Below are 20,013 nucleotides of genomic sequence, written 5' to 3' on the forward strand. Positions count from 1 at the left end.
TCCAACCCTCTGCACACGCCCAGTCTCTCAGGACATCACAAGAGCCTAGGGCTTGCCTTTTAATAAAAAACATTAGCTATTCCTTTATTCCTTCAAACATCCTGATTTGTGCCCGAGGGCCAGCCAACCCCTGTGGTCACATGGTCCCTGCTGGTGGAGCCTCCCCAGCCTCCAGCTGCTTTGGCTGTTTCTCCGGAAGTGTCGGTGCGGGGCTCTCTGGGTGGGTGGGCTCACGAGGGTCCAGCACAGCTCCTGCATCCTGGAACACAGAGAAGCCTGGATGGTGGGGACCCCCAGATGGCACTGTAGGGCAAGAAGCACAGGCAGGCACCGTGCCCCACAGAACCAGGCTGGCTGCCCACCTGCAGTCCATGCAGGGACCCTGCTGAGGGCGGGCCCGGGAGCCTGGGTGGGCTTCTCATGGGACATCCTCCACTGCCAGCATCCCCTCTGTGGACCCATCTGCCCTAGTCCCAGACCTAGGACCTCTCCAGGCACAGCCCCCACCGTGCTCAGAGGAGCCGACTCCTACCTCTGGGAACCTGTGGACCTGGACGTCCTTCCCTCTGCGGGATCTCCACCCCATAAACTCAACTTATCTGTGCTGAGTGCCTAGTTGGTGCCTGCCATCCGCACACTGAGGCCCCAGCAGCACCAACCACGTTACTGCCTGCATGGGCGCACATTCACGCCACAGCTGACACTTATAAAACACGTCAAGTGTAGAGAGGAGAGTGCCAGCAACACAGACGGGCGCCGGGACTGTGGCGCTACCTCAAAAAAGCCACGGGTAGCATCTCTGAGCAGCTGACCACTGACCAGAAGAGACATGATTGAAATAAGGGAAAAGCCTTACAGACAGAGCAGAAAGACAAGCAGCACAGCAGTGCAAAGGCCCTGAGGCACACGCATGCTAGCAAGCAGGAAGCACCACAGCTGGAGGCGTGGAACCCAGTGGCAAAGGGAGGTTAGATGGCCCACCCCAGGGCCTCCAAGATCCCAGAGGCTTGTATATACCCACACCCAGCCTAAGACCATCACACTTGATAGGAGCTCCAAAGGGCCAGCCTACTCTGCACCTGGACAGCTACTGGCTCCCACACGCCCAGAGCATGGCCACAGGGAAGGCCCGCGCTTACCCTGCGCTCACACCAGCCGCCTCCTCTTCCGGGCATGCCAGGCATGCCGAGTTCTCAGCACATCAAGGTTGTCAAAACTGTCTAGGCAGGAAGAGCCCTGCCCAGGGTCTGGGGCTTCCTGTAACAGAACCCAGGCAGAGAAGGACAAGAGTGACTCCCCAGCAGAACATGCCAGGGAGGAAGCTGTGTCCTGACACCGCAGCACCAGGAACACACGGCTCCCCAGACCTGTCCCTGTGGAGATAGGGTGGCTTGTGGATGAATGGAGACCACAGAAGTGTAGACATGTCCCCCTCCCCGGGCATCCCCACCTGGGGACTCCAATTCCCTTGGTGACGCCAGAGCCAGCGTCCCATGTCCTGGTTCTCCCAGCCAGGCCAGCAGGGCTGCGCCGAGGAACACAGGTGACTGCCAGTGGAGAGCCTGCAGGCAGGACAAGGGACAGGAAGCTCTCCCTCCCATAGCCCCAGCCCCAACCCTCCCTCTGCTGTCCTGACAGCACAAAGGTTGAGTCCTAGCTGGGGACGGGCCACCAGCGGCAGGAGACCCCACAGCCTCCCTGACGTGGCACACAGTGAGAGATGTAGCTCCCCTGCTGGCCCCAGGAACAGGGCCAGAGGACACCTTGCCAGGAGCCCCGGGGCCACCACTTCCCGTGTTTGTCAGGCTTTTTGCCAGGGAAGAAGGAAAGCAGTTTGCCTCCATGGCTCAGAAAGCTCTTCTGGGGTACACAGTGCCGGAGCTGGCAGCTGGAAGAATCTAAGTGTTCCCAGACACGCAGAGCCACCCCTGCATAGCTGGTGCCCCAGTGGAGGGTCTGTGTGCTCATGGGGTGCCCGGACCCAAAATAACCCACTCCCTCTGGTGAGGCTATGTGGTGGGGGCCCCAAGAGGGGCCGAGGGGCTAGAGAGCTTCCTTCCTGTTTTCCACACTGGCCTCAGGGCCTCGTCCACAGACTGTGCAGACCTGGAGTCTGCTTCCTCCTCCTCAGCAACCCGCGGGCCAGGACTCCCGACTGGGTGCGGGCGCTGCCGCTGGTGGCGGGGGGTGGGGGGCGCCCTCTGTGCCCACGGGCACCTACCTGAGGGGGGAGAGAGGCCGCCGGCCCGGCCTGAGGACCTCCTGCGGAGCAGCCATCTCTGAGCTCCAGCTCCTGCAGGTCACTCTCACTCTCGGGCTCAGCCCTTGTGGCCACGGACAGGGTGGTGGGGACGCCGTGTGGAGACAGGGTGGCCAGGAGTGCGGGGAGGGTGAAAGTGGCCAGGAAGCGGGCCTTCAGCAGCAGGTAGGCCGGGCTGTCCCGGAGCTGCCGGTGCACCCGTCCCAGTGAGGCCTGCAGGGCTCCAGCCGCCCCACTGGACGTGAGGGAGGCGGCTCTCCGCTCCAAGGCCCTCTTGTGGAGCAGGAGTCCCGACAAGGCCCGGAGGCCGCACAAGGCCGGGGGCTGGTAGGGCAGCCTGGTCCCTAGAGGGGGCACACACACCCCCTGCTGTCCCCTCAGCCACTCCCGCACGGCAGCCTCACTCTCCTGGGACAGGAGGTCCAGGTCCAGGGTACCCCTCTCAGCCCCAGGCCGGGGTGGGGGGAGCCTTTCCAGGCCCAGAGGCCCTGTGAGTCCCCCTGGCCCTGGGGACCCCGGTGTCCCTCCTGGGCCACTCCCAGGGCCAGGGCCCGCTTGCAGAGGCGGCCGGCTGCACGAGGGGTGTCTGGCTTCAGGGCGGTCAGCTGTCATGGTCTGAGAGGGTATCCTGGGCTCGGCTATTTCCCTGGCCGCTTGGGCCTCTCCAGGGAAGGACAATCCCCCATGGGCATGGGACCCGTCACTGCCCACTTCCACAGAACTTTGGGATTGGCAGAACCTTGGAAGGGTCGCGAGGTCTGTCCTAGAGGGAGGATCTGAGCCTGTGTCCACGTTGGCTGGGGGCCGCCCAGGGTGGCTCTGCCCAGGGGGCCTGGGGCCCTGGCCTGCCTGCATCCCAGGCAGCGTGGGCAGCAGAGGCACTGACAGTCCTTTGGGGTCAGAGATCCCTGCTGGCCCAGGAAGGCCCACCACAGCTGGCACTGGGAGCAGTCCCTGGGCTGTGAGCACCCAGGTGACAGGCAGAGAGGTGCTGGCTGCCACGTGTGGCCCGCCCTTGTGCGTGGCCAGAGCTGGCGTCAGGCCGAGGGGCTGGACCGGCAGCTGAACGGGGCTGGGGCTGGCAGGGAGGAAGAGTGGCACCCCCGGCAGGCCCTGCTTCCGGGATGCGGCGGGGGCCTGAGATTGTCCCAGGCCGCCCTGATGGCCGCTCACCAGGACCTGGCTGGGAACCAGAGCTCCGCAGGCCGCAGGAGCTGCCTCTGTGGAGGCCAGGCCGCGGGCCCCGACGGGCAGGGCGGAGGGCTGCTTGTCCTCCGCTGACGCGCTCAGTCCCCTGGCTGCAGGGTCTGCGGCAGCGGGGCCCGAGGCCGCGGGGTTAGGGGTCGCCTCTGGGAGACGGGGCTGGAGCACGAGTGGCGAGAGCAGCAGCTGTGGCGGGAGCGCCACGGTGCCTACGGTGGCCTTCCTGGCCCGGGCCTCTCGAAGCCGCTTCTCCCGCAGCAGCTCGGAGACAGTCTTGGGCTTGGGGCGAGGGCCGCACAGAGCCGGCAGGGGCGCCTGCGGACTGGACTCAGCTCGGCAGGGCCGCAACCCCCTGCTCCCTTTTTGGCTGGTGCTCTGCCTTGCAGCTTCCTGCGCTGGCAGGTTCCGGAGGCCGCGGCCTGCAGGGGACACGTGCAGGTGACCTCCACGTGAGTGGACTGTGCACAGGCCTCCCAGATGTCCCAGCGGAGGGCCCGCAGGGAGGGTGGGCGGCTGCTGGGGGCCCAGAGCAAGAGCCTTAGAATCCCATCCGCACGTTCCCAGACCTCCCGGAGCTCCTGCCGTGGCCAGGGCAGTAGGGCCTGCTGGGCACTGGCCAGCTTGTACCGCACACGGGTGCCGGCCTTCAGTACCTCCAACACGACTGCTGGGCACCACCACCCGCCTCGCAGGGTCTCCCTGGGCCCCAGACCCTTGCATGATGCTGTTGGTGTGTGGAGGCTGGCGGCGGCCCGGACACCCAGGGCTGGCTTATGTGCAGGGAAGGTCGGAGCCTGAGCAGCTGCCTCGCCCACTCCCGGCAGGCATGCTACTGTCCCCACCGTGGGACTCGAACAAGACCTGTCACCGAGGCCATGGCTGTGCTGCTCAGAGCCCGAGACACAACGCCCCTTCCCACTAGGCTAGGTGCTGAAAACAAGAGCGGCGACAGACGGTACCTGCGGCGTCCTGTGACGGTGACATCTGAAACACAAGAGCCAGCGCTTCGGGAAGTCCCAGGCCCAGGCCCACTTCTCCACCCACAGCAAGACCCTCCTCCTGCCCTCACCTGCAGTGGGAGGGGGAGCGGGGGCCCCGGGCACCAAGGCCTGCCTCCCTCCCTCCCCACATCCTCTTACGGGAACCACTGGGTGAGCTCATCATGGTGGGGTCAGGGCTGTGTGGTCTGAGGGAGAAGCAGGGGCCTGGCTCTCTAGGCAGAACTCGGGGGCTCTGGGGCCTGGATGGGGCTCCAAAGGGCCAACCCGGTCACTCTGTCATTCCCTTCAGTTGTGACGACCCAGGTACACGGCCTCTCGCTGACAGACCCCATGCCCGGCATGCCACCCCAGCAGGGCCGATGCCCAGAGCAGTAGATGCCCAAGGGCTCGGAAGCCTCCACGCAGGGCCGATGTGGTACCAGCGCTGGTTCTGCCCCTGTGGACGTGTCGTGAAGCCCTCAGGACTCCAGGCAGACAGGGAGACACCTCCTAGGAGGGCTGGCACAAGGGGGCCAAGAGCCAGCAGGGCTGCTCTCAGGGACTGGCCCTGCCTCTAGGGAACCCGAGAACACGTCCTGTCCCTTACTTCCTGGTGTTGGGAAGGGGAGGAAGGGGTGACACAGGCCAGGTGAGCCTGTGCCCGGTGCTCACCCCTGCTCCTCACCTGCAGCAGCCCAGGCGCTGGGTCCCGAGCGCCAGTCTGGAGCAGGGCAGGAGTCTGGGCCTTCCTCTCCCGAACGACCTCCATGCAGCCAGCAGTATCGATCTGGAGCAACTGAGAGACGTGTGTGATGTGCACATGGCACAGGCCGGACAAGAGCCCACCCCCCTTCCCTGTCGGGGACTGAGATGATGAGGGCGTCTGCAACCGAACTTGAGCCTGCTCTGACCACTACTCGGGGGAGGTCCGGAGGCTGGCACAGGCCCTCAAGACCACGACCCCTTCGCTCAGGCCCTGCCTGGCCTCAGGGCCTGGGGGCATCGGAGCAGAGCCCCCACCGGGCTGGGGTGTGCGTCCCCCAAGCTTCCATTTACACACTTCCCAGCACCCCGTCCTTGCTCAAGGAGTTTAACCGATGGTGGTAGGGACAGGGCTGCCCCTTCCACAGGGACCAGCCTGCCAAGCATCACAGGCCACTGAAAGACCCTTTCAAGGCTCTGAACCTTCAGAGAATTAGACCTCAAGAAGTGGGCCCAGCTTCACCCAAGGCAGGCTCTGCCTTACGGGACTCTTCACCTGGATAAAGAGGGTGAACGCAGGGGTGCTGGCCAGCCGGGCTTCCTCCAGCTGCTTCCGGATGCCATCGGCTGAGGAAGCGAGAGCGTGCGTGTGTGGTTAGCAAGGCCCCTCTTCTCGGGCCCCAGAGAACCCTGCATCCATCTGCCACCACGCCCAGCCAGAAGGAAGGGCAGGAGCCCGGAGAGAAGGCTGGCCTTGACTGGCCTTCGAAGCCCCCCAAATAGCTTTCCAGAAACCTGCACGCAGGCACTGTGCACCTGAGCCCTGAGAAGACCCTAGCTAAGGCCCGAATGCTGGTCACTCCCAGACCATCTCCCCTGGGCTAGTCAGGTTGGAGACAAAACCCAAACAGCCGTCCAAGGGGACCTCCCCGTGCACCTCCCTGTCCCAGCAGAGTGACCCTCCATCTGCCCTGTGTCTCCCCACTCCCGGGCTCCACAGGAGGCTCTCAGCGGAGCCCAGGGGCAGTACCTCGGGTGTGTACGGTGGCAGGCCTCCGGGGGAAGCACGGCAGGATGACGTCACCCACCCATGGGCTCACGGCCATCAGAAGTTGACGCTCAAGGAGCCTCCTCTGTAGGGCATGTCCCCGCCACCGCCGCCTGCTCCCAATCGTCCTGTGCCACAGCTGCCGTACAGGGGGCCCGGCCACACCGTCACTGGCGCTGGTCCCCAGGGATGAGCTGAGCAGGCACGGCTGCCTCAGTTTCTCCTGAGTAAGGAAGAAAGGCACCTGGGCTTCCCGGCCAGGCTTGGCTCCCAGACTGCCTATGCCACACCCCCTTCTCCCTGGACTGGGGAGGAGCCCTGGGCCGCCAGGGCAGTGGCGGTGGGGGCCAGCCCCTACCAGCGTCTGGCGCCGGCGGGCTGTGTTGGTCCTGAGCACCTGCAGCACGGTCTCCAGCGGCACCTTCAGCAGACGACTCCCGCTCTGAGGGACAGATGGCGTGAGGCGGGGCCCGTGGGGAGCACAGGGCCCGCAGGGCAGCGTGCACACCCCCACACCCAGATCCCAGCGCGGAGTGGTGGGAACTGTCCTGAAGCAAGGTGGCCTCAGTGGGTCCCAAGGGCCTGGCACCCACGTGCCTGCCGGGCTCGGCTGCAGCCAGCACTGGCGGAGGTCCCTGCTCCTCCAGCTGGCGCCCCTTGCCGATGGCACCACAGGAGCCTGATGGGTCACAAACGTGGCAGAGAAGCCACGCACAGCGGGGACTGGTACATACACTCTGTCCAGACACCTGGACAGCCTGCCGTCCCCTCAGGTGCCACTGAGGGGAGTCTCTGACCTCTCCCAGCACACACGGCCTGCTCACCGCAACCCTGCGCGCAGCTGGAGCCAGGCAGGCAGCCAGGGCTCCAACACGGCGGACACCGACCGGACGGGCGTACACGGGGCCGGACAAGGTGGGCCCATGCAAGTGGACACTGGGACCCTGCACGGGGAAGGTGTCTGGCCTTTTGCAAGCCAGGAGGACATCCCCTGCTTGCTGCCCCCTGCCCTGCCGCTGCTCAGGGATGTATGGATCAGAAACGGCTCCAAGTCCGTGGGCCCACCAGGCAGTACCCTCAGCAGCTCCCCTGCTCGGCTTGTAAAGCAAACCCATGGAGAAACAGAGGCGGCTGCTCTGGACATGACTCTCCTGAGACAGCCAGAAGCGAGTACTCTATCGAGCCGTGATGGGTATCTGCTCTGCCGCACTCAGGAAGTCCACCGATGTGAGGTCAGACCGGCCCGCAGTGCCTCGGCTCCAGCTTCGCGACCCCAGAGCAGCAAGTGGGACGCAGCACCAGGGCCCATGGCCTACCTTGTCTGCTGGCTCCTCTGAGTTTGAGACGTCAGCGTCCGCTGAGTCTGGGCACCCGATGCCTCTCGTGCTGGTGCTGTGGGTGTCAGAGGGAGTGTCTGCCTGGCCCGCCTCCTCAGTGGGGCGACTGGCTCTGCTGCTCTCCTGAGCCTCGCTGGAGCCCCTGGGAGGGTGGGGGGAGGCAGCACGGCGTCCTGGCCAGCCTTGGGCTCCCCCTCCACACGGTTCACTGGTGCTCTGCCTGGCAGGCACCCACAGGTCCATGTCCGGCACGGTGTGCTGAGCCGATGGGAGCTCCTGGTCACCCGCCCGGGCCTCCAGGGCTTCCTCTGGCTCCGAGCCCTCACTGTCCCTGCTGCTGCTGCTGCTGCTGCCACTGCCTCCGCCCTCGCCACCGCTGTCCCCGCTGCTGCTGTCCCCACTGCTGGAGCTCCACCGCACGCTGCGAAGGGGCCTCCGTCTCCTCCTCCCCCGACTCTGCTTCTTCTGTGGGGAAAGGCTACTTGGAGGTCTCGGCTGCCCAGGGCTCACGGACCAGGGGCAACCAGCAGGCAGGCTAGCCCTTTGGGGAGAGCCCAAGCAGGCTGGGACGTGGTGCACTGGGAGTACAGGCCCCCTGGCCCCTGACTGCCTTGAGGGGACAGCAGCTATCGGGAGAGGCCAGGGCACTCTGCCCTCGGCTTCCGGGAAGAAGAGACACCGGACCAGAAACCAGATGTCCCTCCTCCACTCCCCGCTCGGCAGTGATGTTGGCCCCACAGGTGATGGGGCTTTTGGACGGACTTTGGTAGAGACGCACCCTGACCATGATCTTCCACTTGCTCAGACACTGGGAGCCCGTCCGGTGGGGCAGCTCAGACGCTATCCTTGCCCAGTGACCTATAAAGCACAACAACGTGGAAGTTGCTTCCCACAGTCTTTGACGACAAGCTCACGGCCTGAGAGGCTCTTCTCGCACGCGTGCTGTCTCTGTACATGGCCTGCGTCGCATTCCCGGAGAACGAACGCCCGCCACGCACGGCTCCCCGCGGGAGAGCAGTTTCCGAACCGCAGCGCGCAGCGAGGCCTTTAGAAAGAGTCTAGGGGATGCACGACGGGAGGGAAGAGCCCGTCTGCGCTTATGTGAAGACGGCCCCTGCCTGTCTGCCACACCCTGGCGTCTACACCAAACACTGCAAATGTTTCTCTTCCCGACAGTGCAGGCGGGAGAAGACCGGTGCCTTGTTTTTAGAGCAGTGGGCCGCCGGGCCACAGTCAGCATTCCGCGTGTGCCCGAAGCCGGCAAACCCACACCTCGGGTCTGTTCTTAGGAAACGCCGCACACAGCGAGCCGACTCAGGCCGGCTCTGGAGCCGAAACGAGAAACCATGGAAATGCGCGTCAGCGGTGGGGCAGCTGAGGCCGTTCTGGGGTCTTCCTCAGGAAGACAGAACGTGCTGTCCACAACAGCGGGAAGGCACAGCACGCGTGAAGACAGAAGGTTCACAACGGATGACACAACGCTACGTTGCAAAGCGGGAAACAGCGGGACCCGGGAGCGCACATCGAATGCCTCAGCTTTATGAAGCTGCCCCAGAAACGGGCCCAGAGTGGGTCGGGCAGGTGTGTGCGGCCGGGAGCGGCCGTCTCCAGGGAGGAGTGGAGCCAAGACGCTCCCGAACCTTCCCTTCCGACCACGCGTCAGCGCACAAGGGGGAAGAGCCGCTGCCCCAAGCTGGGGAGATGCTGGGGACCGGAGGGGCTGGCGTCGCCACCAGCCGCGCTCCCGGGGGCTCCGGGCAGCAGGCCCAGGACTCACCGACGCCGTGCTTGTCGATCAGCTCGAGCAGCTTCCCCTCCTCGCTGGCAGCCCACCGGCCCTTCTTCAAGCCAGCCTGCAGCCGCCGCACATACCTGGGGGCAGCAACGACACGGGGATATTTTGGGCGCCACAATGCCCTCCTGCAGCTGTCCCCGCTCCCACGGCTGTCCCCTTGTTGGCAAGGGCTCTGGGACCCGGCACCAAAAGCTCATGACTGAAAAGAAAATTCAGATGAACTGAATTCCGTCAACAACCTTTTCAGTGTGTCTACAGGACGCCATTGGGAAAGCCAGGGCGACGCGGCTCTGGATGAGGGACTTGCAGCCGAGCACGTATCCGTGCACACAAAGCCACCACACACGGACAACATGGTTTCGTGACCAGGCGGCACGGTATAAATGGACGTTTCTCCAGAGTAGACATGCAAAGGGCCAGTCCATGCACCAATGCTCAACGCCAGGGGCCACCAACAGAAGTCACTGAGACGCCACCTGCCACCGTGCGCCGGCTGGAGCTGCCAGGGGTACTGAGCTCCCAGAGCCTCCCGTGGGGACACCGCTGTGGGAGACCAGGGCAGCCCTGTGTGTCCTGGAAACCCCACTCGCAGGCGCACACCCAGGAGAGACTTGCATGCCCGTCCACACAGATGCTTGTGCACGGGCTCCCGTTGTCAAGGTGCGCCCACAGGGGAGCGTCAGGCCTGTCGTCCACGTATCTTTTTAAACTTCGCTACACCCAACATGGGGCTCGAACCCACGGCCCCGAGATGAAGAGTCGCACATTCCACTGACCGCACCAACCAGGAGCCCGCCCTGGGTTGCATCGTTAAGGCCGAGAGGTACCCTACTGTCCGTCCGGCGTGAGAGCGACTTTTGTTGTTGACCTGCTCCCCCACTGACAGACACCCTGTTCCCGCGTGTGGCTGCTATGAGCGGCGCAGCTCTGACGGCACGTGGGCAGGTGCCCGGTTTCGGGGGCCGTGCGGCGGCTCAGCCAGCTCCCGAGGAAGCTCACGCTGTCCTCCGTGGGTGCGGCTTCGTGCTCTCATCTACACCCACCCCCTGGCGCAGTCTTAAAGCGCCCGTCCCGAGGCGCACAAGGTGCCAGATCGCTGCTGCCCTGGTGTTTCCACAGCGACTGAGGCCGGCGAGCCCGGTCTCCTGTGCTCTCCGGAAAAGGCCCGGCTTGAGCCCTCAACTGTTTGTTGAGGAAACAGCATTTCCCTGGGGCCAGTCACACGCTCTGAAGGTGCCTGGGGTGACAGCCACACAGCTCACCGACGACAGTGACCCCCGGACCATACCCCTCGCGGGAACATGTCATACGACACGTGGACTGTCATTAGGAACTGTTACAAAAAGCCAGGCTGAGGAAAGGAGATTGCCCAGGTGGCCTTCCAGAGACCTTGCAGTCAGGGATCTGGAAAACGGACGTTAGCCACAGGCTCAGGGTAACGTCCCCGGGCCACCGTGGCTTGTGCCTGTACAAAAGCCTGGTTTGAAAAACCAGGGATCCTGCTTCCCGACCAGCCACCCCGGGTACGGAGGGCTCTCACGACCACCCCAGCCTCCACCAACAGACCATCCGGGGCCACAGACGGCTCGCCCACCCTCTTGGCCTCCCCGGAAGTGACCCCAGCAAGGCCTCCCTCCCCAGAGAGGTCCAACTCACCGGTCTCGGCACTGGGCATCGCTCCTACCTGGCACCTCTTCCCGGATTTTAAACCAGTCCTGCTGCCCGTACTTCGCAACTGCTTGAAGCAGCTTCTGCAGGACAGGATGGCAAACACGTGAGCCTCTACAGGCCACCGCGAGCTCCCCAGGCCGTGTCAGTCTGTTTTGGCAGGGACGGCGGGCACTAGGCTCCCATCCCAGGGGACGGCTCCCCTTGGTGTCTGCGGCCGTCCACTTACCGCGTCTTCCTCGGGGGCCCAGAACCCCTTCTTCAGGCTCGGGTCCAGGCTCTTGGTCCACCGATAGATGAGCTGCATGGAGTCCCTCCCTTCCATGTAGTAGACAACTGGGGACAGACGGGACCCGCGGTGCGGAGGGTGGGTGACCCTGGACGTCCCCCTCCAGCCCTACCAGCTGGTCGCGACCATGCTGCCTCCGCCCAGGCGGGGCCTCGGGTTGAGGGGGGGGTGCCCTGCGAGCCGCAGGAGGGGCCCAGGCGACAGGGCCCAGGCGGGCACTCACTCCTCCGGTAGGGGATGTGGCTGCCGACGCGCATCTCCCGAATGAGCTGGGCGAGCAGGCGGTCCTCCTCGTGTGTCCATTCCTTGCGCTTCAGGGCCTTGTTGTGCTGCTGGTACTGCTGCAGGCACTGGAAGGCGCTGCGGTTGGTCTTCCCGAGGCCCCAGAGCAAAGCAGAGTGGGCGTCACTGGCACGCACCCCCCTCAGAGCAGTGAGCTAGCTGCTCCCACCAGACCCCGCGGGGACAGCGGAGGGCCTGAGGCCAGAAGGCCACGAAGCACCCAGTCTGCGCGCTCACAGACACACAGCGCGTCCTGAAAGCCCGTGACGCTGCATCCACGTGACCCCAAGGCGACACTGGGCTCCTCAGGGAAACGCCCTGTTCCACAGCTGGGGGCGGAGCCTCCCGCAGAACACGTGCCTCTGACGCCACGGGGGCCGCGCTGCGGCCCTAAGCTGGGCGCCGACCAGCCTCCCTGAAGCCTCCATCGAGGGCGGCTGAGCGGTGCCTGCACGTCGGGGCGGGGGGGGACACCGTCCTAGGAGAGCTCTGGGGAGGACTGCAGCCTGGCCCCCACATACGCGCCCGCCCGGCTCGTGAGCCGCCGGTGTCCACAGCAGACATGGGGCCCAAGCCTGTCCCCTCACTCGTGCTCTGACGGGAAAACCAGTGCTTCGATTTGAACTCTTTTCTCCTAAAGAAAACCCTCGGGGCGCAGAGAACACATACAGCTGGACACATGCAGCCTGCAGGCCCACGAAGTTTGGGTGTGGGGATACCTTTTAGGACACGATGCCAAGAGCGCAGTCCCGGAAAGACCAGGGCAGCGGGCCGTTGCGAGGACAGAGTCCTGCTGGCCGCGGAAGACAAGATCAGGGCAGCGAGAAGACGAGGCGCAGAGAAAAACCCGCGGAAGCCTGTGATTCCAAACGCACAGGACGGTCTTTAAAACTCATCAGAAAACAATGAAAAGTAAACCAAGTCTCCACGGGCACCAGGCCAGCAATGCGGGCGAGAGCGAAAGCGTCATATGTTCAGCAACACAGATGCAGACGCGAACGTGACGCTGCCACGCGCCTGTGAGGACGGCCATGTCTGGAGCCTGGATGCCGCCACATGCCAGGGACGACACAAGGCAGCAGGACCCTCGTTTGTGGCTGGGGGTCACGGCATGGGGCGGCCACTGTGGAGGACAGAACCAGACGTCCTCAGGATGCGACGGCTCCTTGGCGTTTACCCGGAGCAGCTGAACACTCACATCTCCACAAACGCCTGCACACAGACCTCAACAGCAGCTTCCCAGCCACCGGATCCCAAGCGTGACCAAGATGCCCTTAGCAGGCGGAGGGACTAAGTGAGGTCCATCCAGAAAACAGCGTGTTATTAGCGCTACAGCAGCACAAGCGGCCAGGCCAGGAGAGGGCCCGGAGGCACCTGTTCCCGAGAGGACGGGGCTGTCCGGATGGGCTGCACGCGGCAGGACCCCGGCTCCAGGCCATCCCGGGAGAGGCCGGCAGGGCACCCGAGTGTGCGAGGCCACCCCGCAGAAGCGTGTCCCCATGCCCTTCCCACGCCCACACAGGGCACCCAGCCCGCAGGACAGCCCCGCCTGCCACGGTCGGCTTCAGGCGCTGGCGCAACAGCACAGGCCCATCCCGGGCTACACGGAAGCGCCGTTCTGGCAGGGGCGCCGATGGCGGGGGCGACGGACGGACGGGGAGGCCCTGTGCCTGCCTCTCGGCTTACTGCGAACCAACATGGTTCTCAACCAACGCACTAAATAAAACCCCAGAAACTAAAAAAGACTAAAAACGACTTTAAGCCTGACTTACTGAGGGTACACAGCCTAAGTGCGCGTGCGCCAGCTTCCTCAGCGGCTCCGTGTGCGGAGCGTGGCCAGCAGACACGGCGGGGGTTGGGGGTGGGGGGACGGACCGTGCCTTTCTGATGCCGGCATGGCGCTCTGACCGAGCAGCTCTACGGACCGAGCTCAGCAGGACAGACAGGCCATCTGCCACCCTCGGGGTCTACACTGGTCTCTGGCTTCAGTTCAGTTTAGCTCAGTTCGCGGTGATCGCGTGCCTGTCCGCGGCAGCGATAGGCTCAAAAACGGGGCTGTACTCCTCAGCCTCCTGGGCCGCGCGCCGCTGAAACTCAAACCAGGGCACCACCTGAAGGATTCCCGAGATGCCTGAGCATGTACGAGAGAAGCACCTCCCTACGCTAAGGCCCACAGAGGCGGCGAGAGCCACAGAGAGCCGTTCTCAGCGCAGCGAGCCTCCAACACCTGCACGGCGCAAACAGGCCAAGCCAAGCCCTTGGTCCTCACCTTAGAAACAGCACAAGAGCCCAGAGAAAACTGGGAAAAGCGTCCCTCTCAGAACCCATCAGAACCAACTCCTGAGCTGGATAGAAACGAGGCAGGCTCCAGAAGGAAGCCAGAGACAGGCCTTGGGAGGGAGGTGGAGGGCGGGTGAGCACTCGGAGACCGGAGGCTGAGGAACCGTAAGCTTCCAGAGACTCAGCCCAGAGAGCGGTAGAGAGGCTGTCCTCTCTGCCAGCCACACCCTCAAGGGCGGCAGGATGAAGAAATCTGCAGGCTCCCAGCGCTGTGAGCCGTGGCCCATGGCAACCCCAAATCTGCCCAGCCTCCCCGACCTGCACCCGAGGCCCCTCCAGTCCTCACCCCCAGCTCTTTGGCGATCTTCTGCCACTGCAGGTGGCCATGCTGGGCTGCGATGGCCTTCAGCTGGTCCACCTCTTGCCTGCTCCACTCCTGCTTGTTGATGCTCGGATGCTCCCAGTTCTGCCAGAATTTCCGGATCTCCTCCGCACTGCGGCCACCCTCGAACTGCACTGGCAGAGAAACCCAACCTGTAGGGGCCATCGCTCGTGGACAGCTGGCGGCTCGGCACCCGGGAAGAAGTGGGATCCCCGTCCAGTTTGCCAGGACTCACACAGCCAGAAGTGGGGGTTCGGCTCCAAGCATAAAGCCTGAACCTCTCCACTCGTCCGCCTCAGAAAAGGCAGCACACCCCAGTGGGGCGGGCCCAACGTGCGGCTGCCCAGATGTCTCGCGGCAGGTGCGGCCACCGGGGACACAGCCTGACTGCCTGAACCTGACCTTGCCAATCCCAGCCCCTGTCCTCAGCTGCCAGGATGGCCGTGAGCCACCAGCCCAGTGCTGCCCCAACTCACGTTGACATTGGAAATCTTCTCCCAGTCGTGGCTGTCCAGCCTATTCCCCAGCAAGGTCTCCTCTGGGAGTTGCCTGGCGGAAGGGACAGGCTGCCAGGGTCATGCCAGGCCTTCCGCACCTCTCCCAGGCCACACCCTCCCTGTAAGACCCAGCTCACCGGATCTCCTGGACCTCCCTCTCTGCCTCCTTGCTCTGCTTCTCCAGGACCTGCCGCTCTGCCTCGCTTGTCACCCTACTCCGTTTCTGGTGCAAGTACTCAAGCCTACGGGGCAGGCAGACACACCAGAGTCACCCACATCACGGCCGCACTCTGGGGGGTAGGGGTGGGCGTGCTGGGGCTAGCGTGGCTTCCCTGAGGACCCCAGCACACGTGTCCTGCACAGGATAAAGCCATGTGTCAGGGAGCGGATGCCAAAGCCTGGCTCCGACCTCAAGCAGGAAACCGCCCACGGGCAGCAGCGACGCTCCCTCTCCTGGTTGTCACCATGGTCGTATCAGGCACAGACAGTAATGACTACTGGCCAGAGTCCCAGCTGCCCGCCTTGGGCTCAGTATGCAGGGAGGTGTTCTGCGGGCAGCCTGGTGACAAGCCAAAGCCTACTTAAGCCTGTGGTCGCCCTTCTGGAGGCCAGGGAGGAGAAAACCATCCCTGAAAACAAATCCTGACCCACACATCAAGCCGTGACACCAAAGGCAGCCCCTGGGACCCCTGGCCCAGCCACAGGTGCATGTGACATGGTCACACGGTGTCACATCAGCACAACATAAAAAGACCGTCTCATGAACTATCCACGTTCAGACCAGAGAAACTGCCCCAGCAGCACGACTGCACGTGGCCACTGGGCCTGCCTGGTTCTCGCACACCCGACCTCAAGCACAGGTGCCTCTTTGGGGGAAAGTCCCAGGGATCAGCGCCTCTCCTGCTCGAGCGGAGGGACGTGGCCACACGGAGTAGCTGTCACCAAGCATCCAGCCCGGACTGCCCCCAGTCACCGGGGAGGCTGGTGGCCGCAGCTGTGCTCAGACTTACTTCAGTAACTTGGGTTGAAGCAGGCGCTGCAGGCGGTCACTGACCACCGACCTTCGGAGCAAAGCCTTTTCCCAGTTCTTCCCTGACGAGACACGACGACGTCAGCAGCGCCTTCCCCTACCCTGATGCGAGGATGTGGTGGGCACACAACCAGGCCAGGACCACAGGGCTGGCGGGGGGGCCGGCTGCGGGCAGGGGGCCCTCTGCCCAGTGAGTTGGACGCCTTGACCCGAGCTCACAGCTGGCCCCTGGGGCTGGGCTTTCAGAAAGGGAGACCTGACGGTGAGCCGTAGGGAAGGGGGTCCCCACATAGCATGAGCCAGGCAGGGGCTTTGAAGGGCCAGTCCCAGGGGTCAGGGCGCGAAGGAGTTCACAGAACGGCAAGAGGGCGTCTGAGGAGAGACAGGGCTGTGGCGCTGAGACCCAACACAGGCACGTACATTTAGTCACCAGGAGCTCCTCGAAAGCCTTGATGCCCTGGGCGGCCTTCTCCCGAGTCTCTTCGTTGGCAGGAGGCCCCTGCCCGATAAAGCACTGTCACGTCGTGGCCAGGATCCAGGTACGTTCACCTTATGGGCCGAGCACGTCGCTCTGGGCCCCACTAGGACTCTGGAGCCTTTCCCTTGGCCTCCTTGAGCAGCTTGGCCACGTGGGAGGCCCGACACCAGACACCTGGGCCCAGAGCTGCTCCCTGGGGAGTGGCTGGGGGCCGAGAGGTGTGTGGGGTGGGCTCGGCGGCTCCACAGGACCTCGCTACCAGGCCGGCACAACTCGTCCAAGCTGCCCTGCCCATGGTGCCACCTCTTACGGAAATGTCCCCGGGGATGATCTGTGAAGCTGAGGTTAGCAGGCCACGCTCCAGGGCCGGAGACCCTTTCACCGCCGGCAACCGAAAAGAGTTCAAGGAGAGCGGAGAGTATCATTCTGGACAGTCCCAGGAATTCCCAACACCCACAGGTGTGGAGGTGAGGGCTCCTTCCCACGCAGCCTGCTGCCCACCCCCAGCCTCCTTGATGAGAGCAAGGCCCCGCCGCTCACCACTCCGGTCAGCCTGTCCTTGAAGTAGGGCTTCATGAAGTGCCCTATGTACAGACTCGGGGGCAGGCTCTTGCCGTCCTTTGCCTTGGGGCCTTTGGACCCTGCCAGGTCACACAGGATCTCCTCCTGCGGCATATACAAGGGGCCCGCTGGGGTCAGGCGGCAGCGACTCCCTTTGCGGATGAGGGGACCTGGGCAGTCAGGGAGCAGAGCTCAAAGCCCTGGTCCTGGGGTGTCTGGCCAGGGGTGTTCTTAGGGCCTGGCCCTGTCCTACCTGCTGCTCCCGGTTCTGGGCCAGCAGGAGGCTGACCTCCGCCAGCCTCTCCTGGATGACCTCCTGGTAGACCATGTTCAACTGCAGGCAGGTCTCTGGGTCTTCGGGGAGGGTCTTGTCCTTGGGGTCATCCTCCCCGTTGCTGGCCTCACCCCACCGCTCCTCTTCCTGGTTACGGGGGGAAACTGCTGCTGAGGAAGGAGGCACACGGCCGCCACCCCCGACCCCCCAGCCCGCGACCCAGGGCAGCGCAACGAGAATCTAAGCTCGTGCTCTGGTCCCAGGGCCAGCAGGAGACCCCCCGATGTGGGACTGTGTCCAGCGCGTGCCCACTCCATAACTTCAGACAGGAAAGAAACGCCCGGGAATGCGTCTCGGGTGGGAATGCACGAGGAACCTCTTTACTGTCCTCTTTCCGCAACAGACGTTTCCATAGCACTCAGGGCTCAGAACAGGCTCGTGTGCCCTTGTCACCACCAGGGGACAGCACGTGTGAGGATGGCCAGCAGGACCTTCGGGCGAGGAGCTACAGTAAATCTACGTCAGGGGCACTATCCTGCCGTTAAAAACGGAAATTAATTCTGCACCTACTGCCTTCGTGAAAGAACACGCAACAAACTATAAAAACTCTCCGACGACTTTACGTGCGATCCCAAAATAAACACAAGTAGCACTAAAAACCGGCCGGACTCAGGGTCTACGTGCCGAGCACCGTCTGGGACTGACTTGTGCTGTGACTGCCCCACTGCACGCCGGAAACTGGGGCACAGACAAGCAACCACGGGGCCGGACCCGGGCGGCAAGCACGCCGGAAACCTTCCACGTGTGGCTCCACGCCCACGCTCACACGCATCAGGAAGCTCGGCAGAGCCAGGAGACGTGAATGCCGAGCCTCAGACGAAGGTCATCCTGGAGCAATTTCAATTTTGGTGACAAATACTTGGGGACACATCACCAGCAATAACAAAGACACGGAAAACCTGAAACGTGCTCTGAGCAACCCCCCCTTGGTCCTGGGTGCACTGGCATGGGTGGCGTCTGCCTCCGTGGGCACCACAGCCAGCTCAGGCCAGTAGTTACCGAGCCTGGGGATCCCGCAGCCTCCGAGTCTTCGTCTGGCAGCGAATCTGTGGGAACACAAACACACTGTGCAGGTGATGGCGACGGGAGCCCACAGCCACCACAGAAACGACCCGCAGGTGCAACACAGGGTTGCTTCCTGATGGCCACCGGCAGCGGAAGGGCTGAAGGGCCTCGGGACAGAAGTGCACCTGCATCCCCAGCAGCCAGCAGCTGAGCGCTATTCACTAATAGGCAAGACGGGCCCCGAACCGAGGGCAGGGTCAGCCAGAGAGGGCAGATGCACCAGGACCACACAAGGAGCCCTTGCAGGAGCCAGCCCCGTCCTAGGGGTGCTGGAGTTAGTTGGGAGCAGGGGCAGGGCTGAGGGCTTGGAGGAGTTGGAAACTCTGCGGAACAGCCTCAGAGCTGCCCCCGAGGCTGCGGAGAGGCCTGAGGGCCCAGTTTCTCCTAGACTCTGACCCCGTGAGCAGGTTCCCAATCAGAGCTGTGCGAGGGGCCTCTGGGCCCAGGGAAGCACCGAGGACAGCACGTGGGGGTGGCTCTCAGCTGCCCGGCACGATGGCCACTGACAAGCTGAGCTCTGCAACCTTCTGACCACTGAGGAGGACAGCTGGCCGTCCTCACCGGACAACGCGCTCACTCCCGGCCCTCTGAGGACAAGCGCTAAAGGCTGCCTCGGGGAGTAAAGGCCGAGGTCAGCGTGGCCGAGCACTGCACTGGCCTGGAGGGGGCCGGACGGCTCCAGCTGCGGCCCGTGAGAGCTCACCTGCGTCGGAATCCAAGCCCAGGCCGGATGCTGAGATGCCCACTCCGACGCCCGAGGAGCTGGGGTCCAGGATCCGCTCGAGCTCTGCAATCTCCTTCGCTATCTTCTCTCTTTCCGCGTTCACATCCATGACCTCAACCTGCCAGGGCACAGGCCCCAGGACTTCAGAGACCCGCCCTTCGCACATGCCAGCCGTGGGGGGACAACAGAAACCGGCCAGAGCAGGCAGTCCGGTGTGGGGGAGGGGGCCTGGACCGTGGCTGGACGCCCCCAAACCCCACAAGCACCCGCTGCCGGCTCCCCAGGCGCTGAGGCCATGTGGACGCGGCCGGCCCGCTCAGAGGCTGTGACCAGCGGGCGGCAGGGGCGCGGACACCGGCAGGGCCGCAGAGCCCGTCTTCCCACGGCCGCACGGGCACCGGGGCCGACACGGCAGGCTCCGGACGCCGGGTCACCAGGGCACGCGAGCGAGGCCCCGGCGCGCAGCACAGGCACGGCCGGCCCCGGGGACACGCGGCAGGGCTCCCGCACCCACAGGGCGCCCGCGGGACCTGCTCCCTGAAGCAGCGCCCGTGCGGGGGGCCGGCAGGGAAAAGGGTCCCGCGGCTTCACGAGCGCGGCCCGGCCCAGGAGCCGGGGGCCTGGGAGCCCGACCGGCCGTGAGCCCAGCTGCCGCCTCCGCCGCGGCGCGGCAGCGGTCCCGGCTTCGCGCCTCCCGCCCCGCCCGGGCCCCTCCCCGGCGACGGCCCTGCCGGCCTCACCGCCGACCCCGACCTCACCGCCGTCCCCGCCGGCCTCACCGCTGTCGCCGCCGTTCGCACCACCGACCTAGCCCTCCGCGGCGCCGCCGCCCCCCACACTTCCGGCGACCGCGAGACCGGAAGTCCCGCCCCGCGGCCACAGCGCGGGGCACGCTGGGCCGGGGCCGGGAAGTGCTGCCCCCGCGCGGCCGCCCTTGGGACCGCGGAGCGCCGGCCCGGGGCGGGGACGGCGGGCGGGGACGGCGGGCGGGACCGGACCGCCCCCTCTTCCCCTCGCAGTGACCTCCGCGTCGCCGGACCCCGCTCGTCTCTGCCTGTGCTAATTCTATCCGGGTCAGTTGTTCGCTCCGGCGAGCAA

The 20,013-nt window shown here is 64.7% G+C and overlaps 1 protein-coding gene across 6 annotated transcripts; it reads right to left on the reverse strand.

The window, feature by feature from the left end:
- Window positions 1–57: 57 nt before the first annotated feature.
- Window positions 58–19,794, reverse strand: SNAPC4 (small nuclear RNA activating complex polypeptide 4). Of its 6 annotated transcripts, none has more exons than XR_004277520.1 (25): window positions 19,695–19,794; window positions 18,895–19,033; window positions 18,126–18,172; window positions 17,046–17,213; window positions 16,772–16,897; window positions 16,174–16,252; window positions 15,734–15,815; window positions 14,861–14,965; window positions 14,703–14,775; window positions 14,191–14,355; window positions 11,506–11,653; window positions 11,223–11,329; window positions 10,982–11,076; window positions 9,308–9,402; window positions 8,309–8,388; window positions 7,510–7,995; window positions 6,552–6,635; window positions 6,176–6,416; window positions 5,702–5,772; window positions 5,129–5,239; window positions 4,423–4,447; window positions 2,222–3,882; window positions 1,451–1,562; window positions 1,140–1,257; window positions 58–259 (listed from the first exon to the last, which is right to left on the reverse strand). XR_004277520.1 is itself a non-coding variant. In XM_032308124.1 (23 exons), the coding sequence occupies exons 1-22, from the start codon at window positions 19,079–19,081 to the stop codon at window positions 1,147–1,149; spliced, it is 4,347 nt and encodes a 1,448-aa protein (XP_032164015.1). In that variant the 5' UTR covers window positions 19,082–19,202; the 3' UTR covers window positions 58–259; window positions 1,140–1,146. The 6 variants fall into 6 exon arrangements, 1 of the variants encoding a protein (XP_032164015.1); XR_004277521.1 differs by having other exon boundaries at window positions 19,674–19,760; XR_004277522.1 differs by having other exon boundaries at window positions 19,716–19,757.
- Window positions 19,795–20,013: the final 219 nt, after the last annotated feature.

The sequence above is a fragment of the Mustela erminea genome, chromosome 12, assembly GCF_009829155.1.
Source record: "Mustela erminea isolate mMusErm1 chromosome 12, mMusErm1.Pri, whole genome shotgun sequence".
NCBI classification, from domain to species: domain Eukaryota; kingdom Metazoa; phylum Chordata; class Mammalia; order Carnivora; family Mustelidae; genus Mustela; species Mustela erminea.